Source organism: Mus pahari, chromosome 19, assembly GCF_900095145.1.
Source record: "Mus pahari chromosome 19, PAHARI_EIJ_v1.1, whole genome shotgun sequence".
Taxonomy (NCBI): domain Eukaryota; kingdom Metazoa; phylum Chordata; class Mammalia; order Rodentia; family Muridae; genus Mus; species Mus pahari.
Window position 1 is genome coordinate 85,163,406 of NC_034608.1, and position 17,726 is coordinate 85,181,131.

At 54.6% G+C, this 17,726-nt stretch overlaps 3 protein-coding genes across 5 annotated transcripts in view; 1 reads left to right on the forward strand and 2 right to left on the reverse strand.

Annotated features, from left to right (window-relative positions):
- The window catches only part of Crlf1 (cytokine receptor like factor 1), a 12,233-nt gene extending 5,618 nt beyond the window's left edge, over nucleotides 1–6,615 (forward strand). Inside the window, exons 2-9 of one of the 3 annotated variants that reach the window (XM_021219315.1) lie at nucleotides 948–1,229; nucleotides 1,688–1,817; nucleotides 1,925–2,094; nucleotides 3,448–3,605; nucleotides 3,674–3,842; nucleotides 5,825–6,012; nucleotides 6,115–6,157; nucleotides 6,355–6,615. In XM_021219315.1, coding sequence (XP_021074974.1) covers nucleotides 948–1,229; nucleotides 1,688–1,817; nucleotides 1,925–2,094; nucleotides 3,448–3,605; nucleotides 3,674–3,842; nucleotides 5,825–6,012; nucleotides 6,115–6,157; nucleotides 6,355–6,368 — 1,154 coding nt within the window. In that variant the 3' untranslated portion in view covers nucleotides 6,369–6,615. Of the gene's footprint in view, nucleotides 1–947; nucleotides 1,230–1,687; nucleotides 1,818–1,924; nucleotides 2,095–3,447; nucleotides 3,606–3,673; nucleotides 3,843–5,824; nucleotides 6,013–6,109; nucleotides 6,158–6,354 lie in introns of all 3 variants that reach the window. The other 2 variants (XM_029531966.1, XM_029531967.1) reach the window with 2 other exon arrangements.
- A 214-nt stretch (nucleotides 6,616–6,829) lies between these two features.
- Rex1bd (required for excision 1-B domain containing) lies at nucleotides 6,830–9,263 on the reverse strand. The gene is made up of 5 exons (XM_021219678.2): nucleotides 9,173–9,263; nucleotides 9,008–9,090; nucleotides 8,270–8,474; nucleotides 7,502–7,578; nucleotides 6,830–7,044 (listed from the first exon to the last, which is right to left on the reverse strand). The coding sequence occupies exons 1-5, from the start codon at nucleotides 9,242–9,244 to the stop codon at nucleotides 6,972–6,974; spliced, it is 510 nt and encodes a 169-aa protein (XP_021075337.1). The 5' UTR covers nucleotides 9,245–9,263; the 3' UTR covers nucleotides 6,830–6,971.
- Nucleotides 9,264–10,763: 1,500 nt separating this feature from the next.
- Uba52 (ubiquitin A-52 residue ribosomal protein fusion product 1) lies at nucleotides 10,764–12,849 on the reverse strand. Its single transcript, XM_021219462.2, has 4 exons — nucleotides 12,784–12,849; nucleotides 12,027–12,140; nucleotides 11,802–11,888; nucleotides 10,764–11,029 (listed from the first exon to the last, which is right to left on the reverse strand). Exons 2-4 carry the CDS (start codon nucleotides 12,127–12,129, stop codon nucleotides 10,833–10,835), a joined length of 387 nt encoding a protein of 128 aa, XP_021075121.1. The 5' UTR covers nucleotides 12,130–12,140; nucleotides 12,784–12,849; the 3' UTR covers nucleotides 10,764–10,832.
- Between the last annotated feature and the right edge of the window lie 4,877 nt (nucleotides 12,850–17,726).

Sequence of the window (17,726 nt, forward strand, 5' to 3'; positions counted from 1 at the left end):
TGCACACACACAGGCAAACATAATCAATTACAGTGCACACACACAGGCAAACATAATCAATTACAGTGCACACACACAGGCAAACATAATCAATTCATAGGACGTAGTTACTTAGACTCGAGTCGGCATTTATGATGGATTTTTTAAATTTTTATTTGATTTTATGAAAATATACTTGTTTGTTTTGGGTTTGGTCTGAGTTTTGTTTATTTGAGACATGGCTTTTCTGTGTAGCCCCGGCTGTCCCTCTCTGTAGACCAGGCTGGCCTTGAACTCAGAAATTCACCTGCCTCTGCCTCCCAAGTGCTGGGATTAAAGGCGTGCACTGCCACTCAGCAAAATTGCATACTTTAACCCCAGCGTTTGGGAGGCAGAGGCAGACTATGGCTGAATTCCAGGCCAGCCAAGGATACAGAATGAGACCCCATTCTTACCCTCCCCCCAAGACCCCAAAATGTATTTTGTGCTTGTGTATGTACATGTGTGTTGCAGCATGGAAATGTCCAAGGACAACTTGTAGAAGCTCTGTCCCTTCACAGTATAAGTCCTGAATTCAAACTAAGATCCTCGGGCTTAGCCACAGTCTTCCGTATGTACTGAGCCATATCACTGGCCCTTGATTGACTGATGGATTATTTTTTGAGATAAGGTCTCTTGTAGCTCTAGCTGGGCTACGTGCTCCAAAGTTATCTTGACCGGCTGATCTTCCTGCCCCCCCCCCCCCGAGTGCTGGAATGATACTCAGGCAGCACCTCTTGGGGAGGGTGCTGGCCTTCACCTTGATTCTGTTGCCTCAGCTTCAGTGAGTGCTTGGGTCTCATTCTTTTCTTTATCTGTAAAATGGGTGAATACCTGCTCAAGACTTCATGACTCTTGAACATCCGGGCAGGGTGAGGGACTTGAAGTGGGTTCATCCCATGCCTGACAAGTGTCGTCTTTGACTCCAGACACAGCTGTGATCAGCCCCCAGGACCCCACCCTTCTCATCGGCTCCTCCCTGCAAGCTACCTGCTCTATACATGGAGACACACCTGGGGCCACTGCTGAGGGGCTCTACTGGACCCTCAATGGTCGCCGCCTGCCCTCCGAGCTGTCCCGCCTCCTTAACACCTCCACCCTGGCCCTGGCCCTGGCTAACCTTAATGGGTCCAGGCAGCAGTCAGGGGACAATCTGGTGTGTCACGCCCGAGACGGCAGCATTCTGGCTGGCTCCTGCCTCTATGTTGGCTGTAAGTGGGGCCCCAGACACTCAGGGATAGATGGGGGGTGACAATGACAGATTTAGAGCTTGGATCCTCTGTCCTGGGGCGGAGCCATGGGCTCTCACACTCCCATACAGTCATGGTCATACCCAGCACAGGCATTGCAACCCTAGGGACAGCTGTGGCTGCATTGTCCCCTGGGTACCCAGCTGTCCTCTGTCCTGGGGCAGAGCCATGGGCTCTCACACTCCCATACAGTCATGGTCATACCCAGCACAGGCATTGCAGCCCTAGGGACAGCTGTGGCTGCATTGTCCCCTGGGTACCCCGCTGTCCTCTGTCCTGGGGCAGAACCATGGGCTCTCACACTCCCATACAGTCATGGTCATACCCAGCACAGGCATTGCAACCCTAGGGACAGCTGTGGCTGCATTGTTCCCTGGGTACCCCGCTGCTTTAGAAAAGCTGTCATCTTTTCCTTGCAGTGCCCCCTGAGAAGCCCTTCAACATCAGCTGCTGGTCCCGGAACATGAAGGATCTCACGTGCCGCTGGACACCGGGTGCACATGGGGAGACATTCTTACACACCAACTACTCCCTCAAGTACAAGTTGAGGTTGGTACCCAGCCGAGCCTTGCTGTGTGACTTCTGGCAATACTTACCTTCTCTGATCAAATATGCTCCTGTCTAAGAACTCAAAAGGGACTCTCGCACCTCCACAGGTGGTACGGTCAGGATAACACATGTGAGGAGTACCACACTGTGGGCCCTCACTCATGCCATATCCCCAAGGACCTGGCCCTCTTCACTCCCTATGAGATCTGGGTGGAAGCCACCAATCGCCTAGGCTCAGCAAGATCTGACGTGCTCACACTGGATGTCCTGGACGTGGGTGAGCCCCCAGTGTCCACCTGGCGTTCTGCCCTAGACCTAATAGGCCCCCCCCCCCAGACTTTTTGGTTCTTCTAGAGGTCTCAGCCACAGCCATGGTGGTTGCAGTGCAGTGGTTGTTGATAACTTGATGCAAAGACTTTCCCCCCAAGACAGTCAAGATTTTCCCCTCTCCACCCCCAACACATACACACACACACACACACACACACACACACACACTGCAGAGAACACCTGGCCTGACCCCCCTCCCTCTCAACAGCCCAGGTGTTCAGAAGGCAGTCCTAGGGGACTAAGAGGAGGCGCCCAGGTCGGAAGGCGCCCCAGGAAGCCGAGGCCTTGAGCTGGGGGGTGGGGGGCGAGGGTTGGAGGCAGGAAGTGGATGATCCCTGAGCAGAACTGGGCCTAATCTAATTAGGGTGTTCCCAGCCCAGAGCAGCCTGGGCCATTTAACCCTTCAAGTGCCTCACTGAAGACTCAGGGGAGAGATCAGCTTGTTCTCTCTCCATGGGCCCTGAGGAGGTTCCTGGGTGCCCCTGGCTCATTCCCACATCCCAGAGGTTTTGTGTCTTCCTGGTATCTAACCCTCAGTTGTGCCCTGTGGCTGGCACAGCTGCCCCGTGGAGGCTCTTGGTAATGTACAAGGCAACAGAGGTGGGCATGGGGTGGGGATACATAGGGATGGAGCCAAATAGCACCTCAGGGTGGGTGACATACAATAAAGCTTGTCACCCTGACACTCAGGAAGCCTACCCATGATGATCACCACTGTTGACATCACTCTGGGACATGGTAGTGAGACCCTGGCTCAAAACACTGACTTAGCTTTCACAGTCAACTTGTGACTTAATACTGGAACTCAGGGCCTAATAGGTGCTGGGTGATGCTTGCCTCACTCCTGTTTAGTGAGACCTATGCTGCTGTTCTGTCCCCTTGAGGACAGGATTGTGTGTCTTCCATCAAGATAGGAACGGTGGTAGCAGCAACTGCTGCTGGCTGTTTCTGGAATATTAAATGACAGTTATCTATCAGGCCTGGGTGAGTAGCCAACAGGGGTGGAGGGTGGGGGCGGGGGTCTGGAAAACGGAAATAGGGTCGCAGGAGCCACTGCAGCCAGATTACACCACTGGAAGTTCTGTCACTAGGCCATTCTCACCAAGCAGAGTCCTCAGAACTGGGCACACAGTTGCCAGCATTTAATGCCAGCATTAGGGGAGGCAGAGGCAGAAGGATCTCTCTGAGTTCAAGGCCATCCTGAATCCACATAACGAGCTCCAGGGCTGCGCACTAAAACCTTGTCTCAAAAACAAACAAAACAAAACATCTCCAGTGACCAGGCTTGCTCCACCCCCAGTGACCACGGACCCCCCACCCGACGTGCACGTGAGCCGCGTTGGGGGCCTGGAGGACCAGCTGAGTGTGCGCTGGGTCTCACCACCAGCTCTCAAGGACTTCCTCTTCCAAGCCAAGTACCAGATCCGCTACCGCGTGGAGGACAGCGTGGACTGGAAGGTGCCCGTCCCGCCCCGGACCCGCCCCTGGCCCCGCCCCCCGCATCTGACTCCTCCTTCACCGTGCAGGTGGTGGATGACGTCAGCAACCAGACCTCCTGCCGTCTCGCGGGCCTGAAGCCCGGCACCGTATACTTCGTCCAAGTGCGTTGTAACCCATTCGGGATCTATGGGTCGAAAAAGGCGGGAATCTGGAGCGAGTGGAGCCACCCCACCGCTGCCTCCACCCCTCGAAGTGGTGAGCACCTCTCCAGGGCTGGCTGGCCCGTGGAATCCCCAGTCCATCCTGTTTCCTTTTTTTCCCTTTTTTGAGACAGCGTCTTCAGGTAGCGCATGCTGGCCTTAAATTCGGTATGTAGTCAAGGATGACCTCGAACTCCTGGTCCTTTTTTTCTCCACTTACAGACAATGGCCAGCGGCCATCACCACCCTTGGGAGACTAGCCGTGGCTTATGGCTCCGGAGTCTATTTAACCTGTCATTTGGTGACAGATGGAGAACAACAGTGTGACCTCTTGTAAGAGAACTGAAGACAGGCTGTTTTTAACCCCAGTATCCTAGACTCTCTAGAGGTTAACTTTATATAAAATAGACTCTTACAGCCAGTTATCACGTGGTCCCACGGAACCTTTTGTCACACAACCTATAGACCACAATGCCTACCACATGAGGGTCTCTACTGCTGGGCCACCCCTCCAACCCTTAATATAAGGTAACCTAGGCAGCCTTAATATTTGCAATCCTCCTGCCTCAGCCTCTTGAATGCTCAGAAACCAGGCATTAACCCAAGTTTCTCTTCTCTGGGTTCTTAAGGTGGTAGGGCCTAAAGATGACTTCCTTTGTCCTGAAGACTCTCCGAGCCCATGGATCTACACTCTCTAATATGAAATATATTGCATAAAACGTCTGGCCTCAGTTTCCCCAGCTAGGCACTTCAGTATTTCCAGGCAGTAGAGGAGGAGGCATCCCCCACCCGCTTCTGCGGGTCCCTAAGACAGAATACTTATACACTGAAACTCTGAGCTCACGCAGACGCATATACTCAGTTTGATGATGATGAAATAATGGGGAAACTGAGGCTCGGAGAGATTCCTGGAGGAAGAGGGTCAAAACCAGTTCCAGGAAGCTCTCCAGCCCCCATCCGGGCCTCTCCAGGTTCTGGGCTTGGCGGGAGTGAACACAGCTGGGAGGGGCTGGAGCCTGGGAGCTTTGGCCCTTGCTCGTGCCCAGCACCTGCGATTCTTGCACGGGAGCCAGCAGGCGGCTGCGTCCGCCCGGGAGACTGAGGAGGCCGGGGGTAGGGTTGGAGGGAGGTAAGCAGGGGCTGTGGGGGCCGAGGTTTGTGCCAGGGCCTGTCAGCGAGTCCCCAGTTTTATTTATGGCGTGAGGCCGATGTCCTTATCCGCTGGCCTGCTGGGGGATGGCTGCGGCTGGGGATTGGACCCAAGGGCTGGCCTCCCACTCGGTCCTTCAGTCCACTCCATGTCACACCCGAGCATTCTCTCAGGCTTATCTTGGGAACCAGCCCGTGTTCTGTGCTGTCTGTCTGTCTCCATTTCTGTCATTCACTTTCCCAGAGCCTTTTCTTTTTTACGCTTTTAATGTAAGTTTTTAAAATTGCTTTTGTATAATGTGTGTGCCTTCGCGAGCGTGCGTGCCACAACACACACGTGAAGGTCAGAAAACTTTTGTGAGTAGGTTCCTTCCACCATGTGGGACTATGGCTGGCGACAAGAGCAATTACTGAGCCATCTCGCCAGCCCCTCACCCCTCACTTCCCACCCTGTTTAGATAGTCACGGGATTAGGAAGGTAAATTGCTGGCTTTAATTTCGCAGCTCTCCTGCCTCAGCCTGCCAAGTGCTGTGCCACCACGTTTGTGGGAGGGGCTCTCCTCACAGTGACTGGGGGTACACAGTCCCAAGAGCTCTGCTTTCTAGGTCTTTGTCCTTGCTTTGTCCGTGTCCCTAGAGTCTCTGGCCTCACTTAGTCTCCATTGATTTCCTTCCGAATACTCGGTTTTGCCTCCCACTGATTTGACTCCCTCCTTTGCCTGTCTCCATCGCCGTGGCATTGCCATCCATCCCTCTGGGTGACTCTGGGTCCACACCTGACACCTTTCCCAACTTTCCCCGGCCGAAGCTGGTCTGGTATGGGAGGCCGCCGTCCCGCTCGCGCCTCCTGCTGGCCGCGCCCCAACACTGCCGCTCCATTCTCTTTAGAGCGCCCGGGCCCGGGCGGCGGGGTGTGCGAGCCGCGAGGCGGCGAGCCCAGCTCGGGCCCGGTGCGGCGCGAGCTCAAGCAGTTCCTCGGCTGGCTCAAGAAGCACGCGTACTGCTCGAACCTTAGCTTCCGCTTGTACGACCAGTGGCGTGCTTGGATGCAGAAGTCACACAAGACCCGGAACCAGGTAGGAAAGTTGGGGGAGGCTTGCGTGGCGGGAAAAGGAGCAGAGGAGGAGAGAGACCCGGGTGCAGCCTCCACAACACCGCACTCTTCTTTCCAAGCACAGGACGAGGGGATCCTGCCCTCGGGCAGACGGGGTGCGGCGAGAGGTAAGGGGGTCCGGGTGAGTGGGGCCAACCGCAGTCTAGATGAGGCCCTTTCCCCACCCTCCGTGTTGCTCAAAGGGATCTCTTAGTGCTCATTTAGCTTGTATAAAAACCCACTGCAAAGAAGCGCCAGGCTTTACTGCATCATCATCAAGGTGCCGGAGGGTCCAGGCTTAATGTGGCCTCTCTTCTGCCCTCAGGTCCTGCCGGCTAAACTCTAAGGATAGGCCATCCTCCTGCTGGATCAGACCTGGAGGCTCACCTGAATTGGCGCCCCTCTGTACCATCAGGGCAACAAAGAAACCTACCAGGGGCTGGGGCACAATGAGCTCCCACAACCACAGCTTTGGTCCACATGATGGTCACACTTGGATATACCCCCATGTGGGTAGGGTTGGAGTAATGCAGAGCCCTCCAAGAGCCTCTTTAAGTAAATAAATGAGTTGTTCAGGTCCCAATGGCCAGTGTGTCTGGGGCCTATGTGCGCGCGGGGGGAGGTAGTATAGTATACCCCCTCCCCACCCATGAATTTCAGTCCCGTTTTCTAGAACACTACCTGTCCCAGAACTCCTTGGGGGTGTGAAATCTTACACCTGCTCTCCCCGTTTCCCTGGAGAATCCCCCTCCCCCCCAAGATGGCCGACCCATCCCAAGATACAGAGCTGATGGGAAAGCTGCAGAGGGAGAATTCTTTATTGCGTGAGGCACATTGGAGGGCAGCCCAGCAGGGCACGACCTCAGCCAGCTGGCGGTCAGGGCTGGGCTCGACGCCATGGGCCTCTTTTCCCGGCTTCCTCTGGTCCCTGGGGAGCCGCCCTCACTCGGCAGATTCCGCATCAAACCTGAGTTCCTGCAGAACCTCGCTGATCGCCTCCATGGTTTTAATTACCCTACAAGAGCGGATGGAAACTATAAATAAAACCCAGATGGGGTGAATTAGCTGAGCTGCACAGCTAGCGGGGAGGGGGGCTATGGCAAGCCTTGGGCCCTCCTGCCTGCGGCCAAACCTCAAGCCCAGCCTGGGAGCATGCCCAGGAGGCCGGGTGGCTCTGTGGGTCACAGTAGGCTCATGGGAAAGGCCATGGTGGGGGGAAGGGGATGTTTGTGCATGGCCGTCTATGCATAGAGACCTGCAGTAGACCTGTAGGGGCTCACGGGGGAGCAAGTGACCGTGGTCACGTTCAAACTCCTGGAAGCAGTGGAAACTAAGAGACATGATATGCCTGCACACCCTGGGAAGTACGAATCTGGGAACACCAGAGTGCCTGCCCTCTCTGACTGGCTTAGCGTTGGGCTGACCCAAGGTGCCAATCTAAGGTGGCAGGCCAAAGGGCCAACAGGGCTCACTTTATTTTCAGCTGGTGCAACTTTTCAGGGTCCGGTTCTGACACCCCTGGTGTCCCCATCACCTGCAGCAGCGCCACCTGGAGGAGGAAATGGGAGTTACAGTAGACAAAAGCCACACAGAGGGAAGGAGGGCCAGGAGTGGACCCTAAGGAGAGCAGAGCTTGAGTGGGAGGAGCGTATGGTTTGCTTTTAGGGCTCTCCTATGGAAGGAGGTACAGAATATGGCCACAGTTTGGAAAAGCCAGGGAATGGAGGCAGGTATGGTAGGTGTGGCCTCCACCCCAGTGGCGGGACACGGAGTTACAATTCTAGGATGGAAATAGATGTGGGACTCTGCAGAGTTTGGGATTCTGCACTAAGAGTTCCAGACCAAAGAGCTACATGGTTTACAATGGACAAGCACCTCTCCTGCTACCACTGGCTGTAAGGTTAGGGTAGGTGGAGTCTTGGGATCTGGGTCAAGGACCAAGGACGATAAGTGTCTGAGGATACTTGTGGAGGAAGTAGTTTGTGGGTTCCAACGGTGATAACCCAGAGTTAGGGACTTAAAAAGCCACAGTGGTCGATGCGTTGGGTTTCTGGAGTTCTTAGGATAGCTTCACAGAGGGGCTGGTATAATTAAGCAAACATCTGGGAGGGAAATGTAGGCAGCCAGGAAAGAGTGGGAGAGGGCCCAAATGCATAGAGGTGTGTGGCAAAAATAGTAGTAGGTCGGGGTGGCCGAGAATGGGTTGTGGCCCATGCCCCACTCTAAAGGAGTGGTCTTACCGTGGCCAGGCGCCTCTGTTCTAGCTCCTGCAGGCTGCGCACATGGCGGGCGAGCACCGGTTGCGCTCGAGGCCCCGCCAACTCTGCTTCCACTGCTAATACCTCCCGCGAGGCAGCGGCGAAGGCCTGGGTCACCTCGTGCACGACATTCCGATAACTTGGGAAGTCATAGTGTTGATCACTGAGCAGGTACTGACGGTGAGCTCTGCAGTGGACCGTGAGGATGCTGAATCAACACGCTGACTCTCGCAGACCACGCTCCCCGCTCCAGCTACGTGGAAGATTCCGCCCCCCCCCCGACTCGAAAGAGACAAACCCGAACCCCACAGACTGGGCGACCTGCTGTCAGGACAGAGCTAGTGCTTACCCATCTCTGCATTCAGAGAAGCGAGGGATCTGGCGGAGGGTCACACCGCAGCTCCTCCTTCCAGACCACGCCCACGGTCACATTCCGCTCTACACCTATCTACCCTGCTACTAAGGGCTACACCCCCGAGTAGACAGGCTTCAGTGTCACAGATCCTTTTACCCACCCTTCTAGACTTCGCTTCCAAGTACGCCCTGCTCCCGGCAGCAGCACTCCCGCATCTGCTGGACCAAATCTGTTTTTCTCCCTACCTCTTCCGACCAAGTCCACAACCTAGTTCCTCCCAGCCACGCCTCCAGCCGCCTCCCTGCAGGTCCCCCTCTGGCAAGCTCTCCCAGGGCCCGCCCCCTCCTCCAGCCCAGCCCGCTCACTGGTCCAGACGGCGGAAGGCCTGTGCGCGTTCATCCTGAAGCTGCTGGATTCTTCGCACCAGTGTAGCGATCGGGGCGTCTCTCTATGGAGGTGTGGGGCCATGAAGCCGGAGTCCTGAGCCCATCCCGCCACCCCGCACCCATCCCACCCGCAACCAGGCTCACCCAGGCCCACGCGGACTCCGCAGACCCGGGACCGTCTGCAGCAGCCAACACCTCTGCAGCGGCGGTGAGCATGACTGCGTAGTCAAGTGGCACTTGGGAACGGCCGCTGCGCCCCCTGCCGGCCGGGAGGTCCACGACCAGCCCGCGCGCACCTGGCTGCCTTTGAATTCGTTTTTGTTTTGTTGAGACAGGGTTTCTCAGTGTAGTCCTGGCTGTCCCTGCCTCTGCCTCCCAAGTGCTGGGGTTAAAGGCGTGAGCCACCACCGTCCGGCTGAACTCTAGTTTCTAAAGGAACTAAATGGTTAGTACCAGGACTCTGTGTACATCCGCCAGATCCTTGTGACAAGCGGGGATCGAATAGGGTCACAATTGAAGTTAAGGTATTTCTACACAGGTGATGCTTACAGTTTAGCTAGAGGCTAAACTGGTTTCAGTGGCTGAGTACTGGTTGCTGTTGCAGGGCTGGACCCAAGGACACTACCCACATGGCCACTCACACCTATCTGCAGGACACTTAACACTTTTTTGTTTTTTTTTTCAAGACAGGGTTTCTCTGTGTGGCCCTGGCTGTCCTGGAACTCACTCTGTAGACCAGGCTGGACTTTTAAAAAAGTATTTGTTTTTTACATGTAAATACACTGTGGCTGTCTTCAGACACACCAGAAGAGGGCATCAGATCAATTATAGATGGTTGTGAGCCACCAAGTGGCTACTGGGATTTGAGCTCAGGACCTCTGAAAGCAGTCAGTGCTCTTAGCCTCTGAGCGACCTCTGCAGCCCCTAAGGCACCTCTGAGGTCACCTGACATAGTACACATGGGGATGCAGGGCAGTGGCAATGCTCGCCCTAAATCTCAGCACCCGGGAGACAGGAAAACTCTGGGAGTTTGAGGCCAGCCAAAACCAAGCCGGGACTGCTCTGAAGTGGCCTGTGCAAACGAGGTAGGTTATGCTCCGAAAGGTTCCTGCCCCAAATGACTGTGGAGATGCTGGTTGCACATACACGGGGAATCTGCAAGCTGCTGGCAACCAGGTTCGAACCCGCAGAACCTTCCAAATGACAAGGCTGACTGTATACCTGAAGTCAATTGCAAGCAACATGGCCCTTCTAGCACTTCCCATGATGGGCAAAATGGTCCTAGGCCCCCTAGAGTACCCAGCTACACATGCAAAAAAGTGTGCCTGATATTCAAAAATCAAAGGTAGATGAGATGGCTTCGTAAGCCCATGTAAAGTGTTACTTGTAATCCTTGGTGCCATGCCTAATGGTGAACTCTATTAGGTTGTTCAGCAACTTAACTGGCGTACAGAGTACTGAGTTGGGTGAACTACCTACCCCTCCAGAGACCCTAAACTGTGGCACACATCAGAGCTGTGACAAGATCTGTGAGCCGAGCCTGCTTCCCCACAGCAGCACTGTGGGCTCCTTTACATGGTTCCAAGGCTTTCAAGTTCTAACCCACTGGTTCACCTGCTGCCTCCGCAGCCTCCAAGGTTCAAGGGCAGCCCAAGCTACATGGTGAGATGCCCTTCTCACCAGGAGCACCCCCTCCCCGCCTATCCCTGAACAGAACAGTCACTTTGGACACCAATTACTGCTCCAGTCGACGGAAGGGGACTTTATTTGGTCCCGGGGTCACAGGCCAGGTGTGACCCCAGCTTTATTTGACCTTCTTCTTGGGGCGCAGGTTGTTGGTGTGGCCGCACTTCTTCTTGCGGCAGTTGACTGCNCNAGGGTGCAGGCNTGNGTAGCACTTGCGGCAGATCATCTTNTCACAGTTGTACTTCTGGGCAAGCTGACGAAGGGACGGCTCAATGATGCCACCGCGCAGACGCAGCACCAGGTGCAAGGTGGACTCTGGGAAAGAGAACAGGCTGCTCAGGGCAGGACCTCACACGGGACAGTGAGGTGGGCTGCCCTCAGAGAGGTTCCTCTACAGAGGCAGCCAGACACTGTGGTGGTGGGATGACAGACATCTGGGAAGCACCAGGGAACTTTACAAGTCCATTGTGAGCACAAGTCAAACAAGGACAAGAAATATGTCCAGCGGAGGCCAGCCCCACAGACAGCGCAGCAAGCATCCAGGCGCTGACATACTGATGCCCCCAACCCCCAGCACTCCACACTCAGGCTCACACACTCACACAGAGAACAGGCAAGCAGATGTGATGGCACACACCTTTGAGCACATGGGAAGCACACAGAATCGTCAGTGCTACAGAGATGCACAGAATGTGAGTATGGTGGTGGTGGGTGGCAGGGACATGGAACACAGGAATAAGTAAATGGCAGCGTGGCTCCAATGGGTTTGAGGCCAACATGAGCTACAAGGAGTTCCAGACAGCCTAGGCCTAGGTTGACACTAAGCCTCAAATCAAACAACAAAAACCAAAACCAAAGTAAAGGTTTGGCAAGTAGGGGCAGCCAGGTGAGTCTGTCTGGTGAGCTGGGCTCAATCCCTGAAGCCCACACAAGGCTAGACAGCTGTCTTCTGCCCTTTGCTCACAGCCATCACAAATACACCCAGTAAATACAAACATAAAGTTATGAGTCAACCATGCCAATGACTGCAACAGCAGTCGGATGCCAGCCCCCACCTACAATACCAGTCAAGCAAAACAGCCCTTACCTTTCTGGATGTTGTAGTCCGAGAGGGTGCGGCCATCCTCCAGCTGTTTGCCGGCAAATATCAGCCTCTGCTGGTCAGGTGGGATGCCTGTGCACGAGAGAAACCAGGTTGGTCACAGCCCCTTCCTGCAGAAGCTGGGAAGACCTCATTCCCGAAAGAGGCGACCAGACCAAGATCCTTAAGCACTCCCACCCGCAGGAGAGAGCCCTGAACAGCACAGCCCACCTTCCTTGTCTTGGATCTTGGCCTTGACATTCTCGATGGTGTCACTGGGCTCGACCTCAAGAGTGATGGTCTTGCCCGTCAGGGTCTTCACGAAGATCTGCATGTTGGCGTCTGCTACACAGCAGAAGGAGACGCATGAGTTACGTGTCAGTGAGGCCGAGGACCGTCGGCTTCTACTAACCACCTAAGGCTGCTTATTTCTTAGCTACCTTTACTACCAAAAAGCCAAGTCCTGCTGCGGACCGAAGCTCAGTATTCCCACTCTGCCCAGTCACCACCACCGGTGGGGCGGGAAGTCCTACGCAACGGCATGGCACCCTAGCAGGAGTGCCTTCCAACGGAAGGATGGGACAGCAGAGGTTTCTTCTCAGCAGGGCAGGCTGGACTCACTGTGCCCTGCCCTCGGGTGCTGCGGTGAGCGCGCGGTTCACCACCACAGTCTCGGCTTTTTTTTTTTTAAAGACAAAGGTCAACCCGGGCAAACTTCCCAGCCTTGGGTGGCCCCAAGCCCCCGCTGCAGCTCGGGCTGGGCCCAGCACAGGCGCTGGAGCCCAGGTCGGCGGCCTCGGTCTTTCCGCCCGCAGCTCCCTCCCGGGCTGCACTGCCGCGTGCCCGCCGCGCGCCCAGGTCCCCGCGGCCGGGTCCCGCCGAGCATGCACGGCGCCCGCGAACCCCTACAGCCGCCTCGCCGACCCCCGCCGCGTCCCCGCCCCTGCCCGGCAGCCACCAGCCCAGCCGCGATGAGGCCGCCACCGACCCGCTCGGCCGCCTCGTTGAAGAGAAAGAGGACGGCGGAACCGGAAACCCCCGAGTCTCCTCTCAGGGCGCCTGCGCACTGAGCACGCTGCGCGTTGACGTCACAATCCGCGCCGCACGTCGTCCCGCCCCGGGCTTCGCCGGGCGCCATGTTGGGTCCTGGCAGGGTAAGCCGGACAGTCTGGCGCGGCTTCCGGGTGGAGCTTAGCGCCAGAGTGAATGCGGCTCCTGCGGGGCGTCCCGCGCTGCCTTCGCGGCGGGGACCGGTTTTTGTGTGATTGAGGCGTAGCTAGCGTTGTGCTGTCACCGCCACAGGCGGGCTGCGGTGAGTACGAGGCTAGCCTGCGCTACCTGCCGCTTTCTCCAGCGCCGATGGGAAGACTCGCGGGGAGAGGCACGTCTCCATCACGGCGGAGGGCGAGAACCGACCCGAGCTGTTCGCCAGCTTTATCCCCGCGCACACGCAAAGGAAATGAATCCTAGCAGTTGGGGGACAGGAGCCGCGGATTCCTGGAAGTTCAAGGCCACTGTGGTCCAAAGTGGAGCAGCCGCAGTGAGCTCCTGGTTCAGACAAAAGCAGTATCGTCACCAGACGCGGGAGAGCTGACTTTCCGATGAGCTTGGCTGTGTGGCTCTTTGTTTCTTAACTATTTCCCCGTGCACCAGGCAAAGAGCACGTGTGGAGGTAACTGGGAAAATGCCTTTTATTTTTTAAATTGACAATAGGCTCCCCATATAGACTGATTAGGATTTCCTTCAAGTCCTCCCAGATTGTCCCCAGGTCCCTACCCACTCAAAGCCACACTTTTTTTCACTTTTTTTTATTGTTGTTTTTAATTAGGAAAGAAACAGGCGAATAAAATAAAACAAAAACCAAAATAGGACGAGAAACACAGACATAGGCTCGCACATTTGTAAAACAAAGTTGGAAACCATAACATGCAACTAAAAGGTCAGACAGCATGAGGCAAACACCTCCAAAATTACGGTTTTTATTTTGTGGCCTGCCCTTAAAGTGTGGTTGGTGTATCCAGTAAGACTGTTGGAGAAAATAATTTTCCATTTGTGAATGGCTGTCACTTGGAGATAGCTTCTGAATTAGGGTTGGGGTGTCTTCCCCTCTTAGCACTGTGGCCCTTTTCTGGCTTAGACCCCCACAGGTCCTGTCATGCCACCGGTCTGAGTTCATGTGTGTTAGTCATGCTGGGTTTAGAGGTCCTGTGCCTTGGTGGTCTCTCCCTGCTCCAGGTTTCACACTGCACACTGTCCAGTTGTGGGTCTCTCTTTGTTCCCATTTAATGCTGGCTGAGCAAGGCAGTGGCCGGCTTCCCCACCAGTTGCCAGGTGGAAAACACCTCCAAGAAGACACTTTGAATGAAAGTACATACATTCATATAGTGTACCACCTGAGTGCTGTGCTCATAGACACCAGAAGAGGGCGCTCATATGGAAATGCAGTTACTGATGACTGGGAGCCTCCATGTGGATACTGAGAAGTGACCCTCTTCCTCTTCCGAAAGCAGCCTCTTAACCTCTGAGCTATTTCAGCAACCCTAAAAATAGTTATTATGTGTATGAATGTGTTGCCTGTTTGTGTGTTGTGTACCATTAAAATGGCTGGTGCCATGAAGTCCAGTAGAGTCCCATTTGTCCTGAGACTGGAGTTATAGTTGTAATCTTCCATGTGGGCACTGCAGTTTCCTTTAATGCCACCCTGCAGTGCTGCTGCTAGACCCCAAGACCCAGTGCTTACTTGGCATGGCTCTGGAACCGGGCTATGTCCTGACACACTATCATTTAAGACTGCTTCAAGGCTAGGAAGATGGTTCAGTGGGTAAAGCTCCTGCCGTGCAAGCCTGAAGACCCAAGTTCAAATCCCCAGGACAAAAGTAAAAGCTGTGTGAAATGGTAGCAGGTGTCTGCAATCCTAGTCCAGTGTCTAGACAGCAGAACTCAAAAGTCCTAGGCCAGGGAGCGGCCTCAGCACGGAACAAGACTTTCTCAGAGAAGGTAGTCCATCAAGGCAGGTTTTGCCCTCTGACTCCAACTTGGATGCCTCAGGACTCTCACCTGGCACATCCCTGTCTTGGTACTTCACAGAGTCTGGAGTTTGGCCAGCCTCCTCCAGCAGGGCCCCCTGGAGCCATCCAGAACCTACCCATGTTCTCAGGTGTGAGGCCCAAAGACAGAAGCAAGCCAGTGCTGGTATAAATGTTTGCTTTTAACAGTCTTTATTGATAACTTCCCAACATCTGTAAACATCAGGTACAAAAATATTCCATTCAGTTGTTTTCTAAGATAACTGGCCAGCTCCTGGAGATGCCTGATGGGCCTTCGAGAAGCACAGCTCTCCACAGTCAAGGCTGCCTCTATCTTTAACCTTCGATTTCTCCAGAATTCAACACAACAGGAAAAAAGTACTCCACAGAGGGAGATAGCCCAGTGCTGAGTGAGCAGCTGCCAGTGGGTAGGAACAAGCTCGGCCCTCCTGTGCCCACACAAGGTGTTGGGGACAGAGGATCTGGCTTTGGTCTCTGGGGACCTCAGAAGCACTGTTCAAAGCTGGCCCAGGCTGAGCTCAAGGTTACCTGTACTCAGCTGGGGCGCCCGTGCTGGCATAGGGAAGTCCTGCTCTTAGGGGGAGTGGCAGGAATTAGGAACCCTGCCTATGAAAGAATGGAACAGCCAAGCTGACCGATTGGGACCCTAGGAGGACCACAGCTGCCCTGAGCCTTTCTGGGATGGTGGGAGGGAGGCTATTCTTCATGTGTTTCTTCCTCCTCATCTGTCTGTCTGTGGCCATTGATGGCAGGAGAGCCAGGTCGCATGTGTGATAGGTCCTCAAAGCCAGGACTTAGGGATGGTGAGACTGTGTCAGGGCTGGTGTCACAGGAGCCCGTGCTCTGCTCCGAGGTGGCGATGGTTGTGGTGATACTGGGTGGGATAGGGTCTTCATCGTCATCCTCTAGGAATGAACCCTCTGGGATGTCTGGGGAAGGAACCCCCATGTTGGTCAAGTCACTCTGTGCAGATTCCAGCTTTCCTATATGGGTGGCCCCTAAAACTCTCACCCTTGGGGCATGACTCAGCCCACTTTACAGAGGAGGAAATTGAGGCCTGGGCAGATGTAAGGAAAGTCATCACAGGTCTAGGGTGGGCATGAACTCAGAGTGAACATGCCCATTTGTCATCCAGTATAGGAGACAGGCAGGAGGAACACAAGGATTCTGAGGCTAGCCAGGACTGCACATGAAGTGCTGAAACAAAACAAAACCAACTAAGCTGGGCGTGGTGGCGCACACCTTTAATCCCAGCACTTGGGAGGCAGAGACAGGCGGATTTCTGAGTTCGAGGCCAGCCTGGTCTACAGAGTGAGCTCCAGGACAGCCGGGGCTACACAGAGAAACCCTGTCTCAAAAAATAAAAAAATAAAAAGTGAGTTCTAGGACAGCCAGGGCTACACAGAGAAACCCTGTCTCGAAAAAACAAAACAAAACAAACCAACTAAAGCCGCAGGTTGCCTGGCACAGGCAGAGAGGCTGGGTCTGGCTGTGTGTACAGCAGCCCTGCCTTGTACTAGCATTCTAGGTACAGGCAGAAGGATCAGGAGTTCAAAGCCATCTTTAACTACAAAAGAATTTGAGGCCAGCTTGTGTTACCTTAGACCATGTCTTGAAAACACAAAGCAAAGCTGGATGGGGGTGGCACATGCCTAGCAATCAGGAGGCAGAGGCAGGCGGATCTCCTGAGTTTAAGGCCAGCCTGGTCTACAAAGTGAGGTCCAGGACAGTCAGAACCACCATGCAGTGAAACCCTATCTCAGAATAAAATCAAACAAACAAAACAAAAAAAAAAAACCCAAAAACAAAAAAACCCCACCCAGGAGATGAGGCGAGCAGACAGAGCCTTTGGCAATGTCAGGCCCCCAGTGATTTTGCAGCAGTTTCCTCTTTGTGAAATGGAATGTCCCACGCTCACCTCACACATGCTTTTGAGTGGCCTGGTTCACAGGGCTCCTGGGTGTGAGAGTAATCACTACTCATTCCTGAAACCAGCCTCCAGAAAGGACCTGGCAGCCCCTGCAGCCTCCCACTGCAGAGCCCTCTCCACCCACCACCCTTGGGACCCTGGCAGGAGCTGTACAAGCAGACTGCAGATGCCAGCAGAGACACTGGCAGCAGCAGGGGGTGGGGCTGAGGGAGGGGAGGGGGGCACACTTACTGCTGAAGGCCTCTGGGTGCTGCCGGGCCAGCTTCCCCTTCAGTGTTCTGTGGAGAAGGGGATAGACAGGGATGAGCCACAGCCTCGCTGGACTCTGGGAACTGCTTGTGTCTGTCTCACTGATCTGGGCACTTGTCTCCCTGCTGTCCCATGCCCATGGATCCTCCTCTCTTCCTAGGGGGAGACCTGAGCTGACTGCAGCATACTTAATCCTCCTTTCCCGGCTCCCAGGTGATGAGCTCAGAGTCCTACATTGGGTCTTCTCAGGCTATGTCTACCTTGGTTGTGGCTCCATGAACCAGGCTATCTATCTGGTCAGCAAGCCCCTGAGTGCAGATGATAGGCACCACCTAGACCCAGCATTTAAATTTTTCATTTTGTCGGGCTGGAGAGATGGCTCAATGGTTAAGAGCACTGTCTGCTCTTCCAGAGTTCAACTCTCAGTAACCACATGGTGGCTCACAACCATCTGTAATGGGATCTGGTGCCCTTTCCTTGTATGTCTGAAGACAGCTACAGTGTACTCACATACATAAAATAAATCTTTAAAAAATTTTTTCAGCAGGGCGTGGTGGCGCACGCCTTTAATCCCAGCACTCGGGAGGCAGAGGCAAGTGGATTTCTTAGTTCGAGGCCAGCCTGGTCTACAAAGTGAGTTCCAGGACAGCCAGGGCTATACAGAGAAACCCTGTCTCGAAAAACCAAAAAAAATTTTTTTTTTTC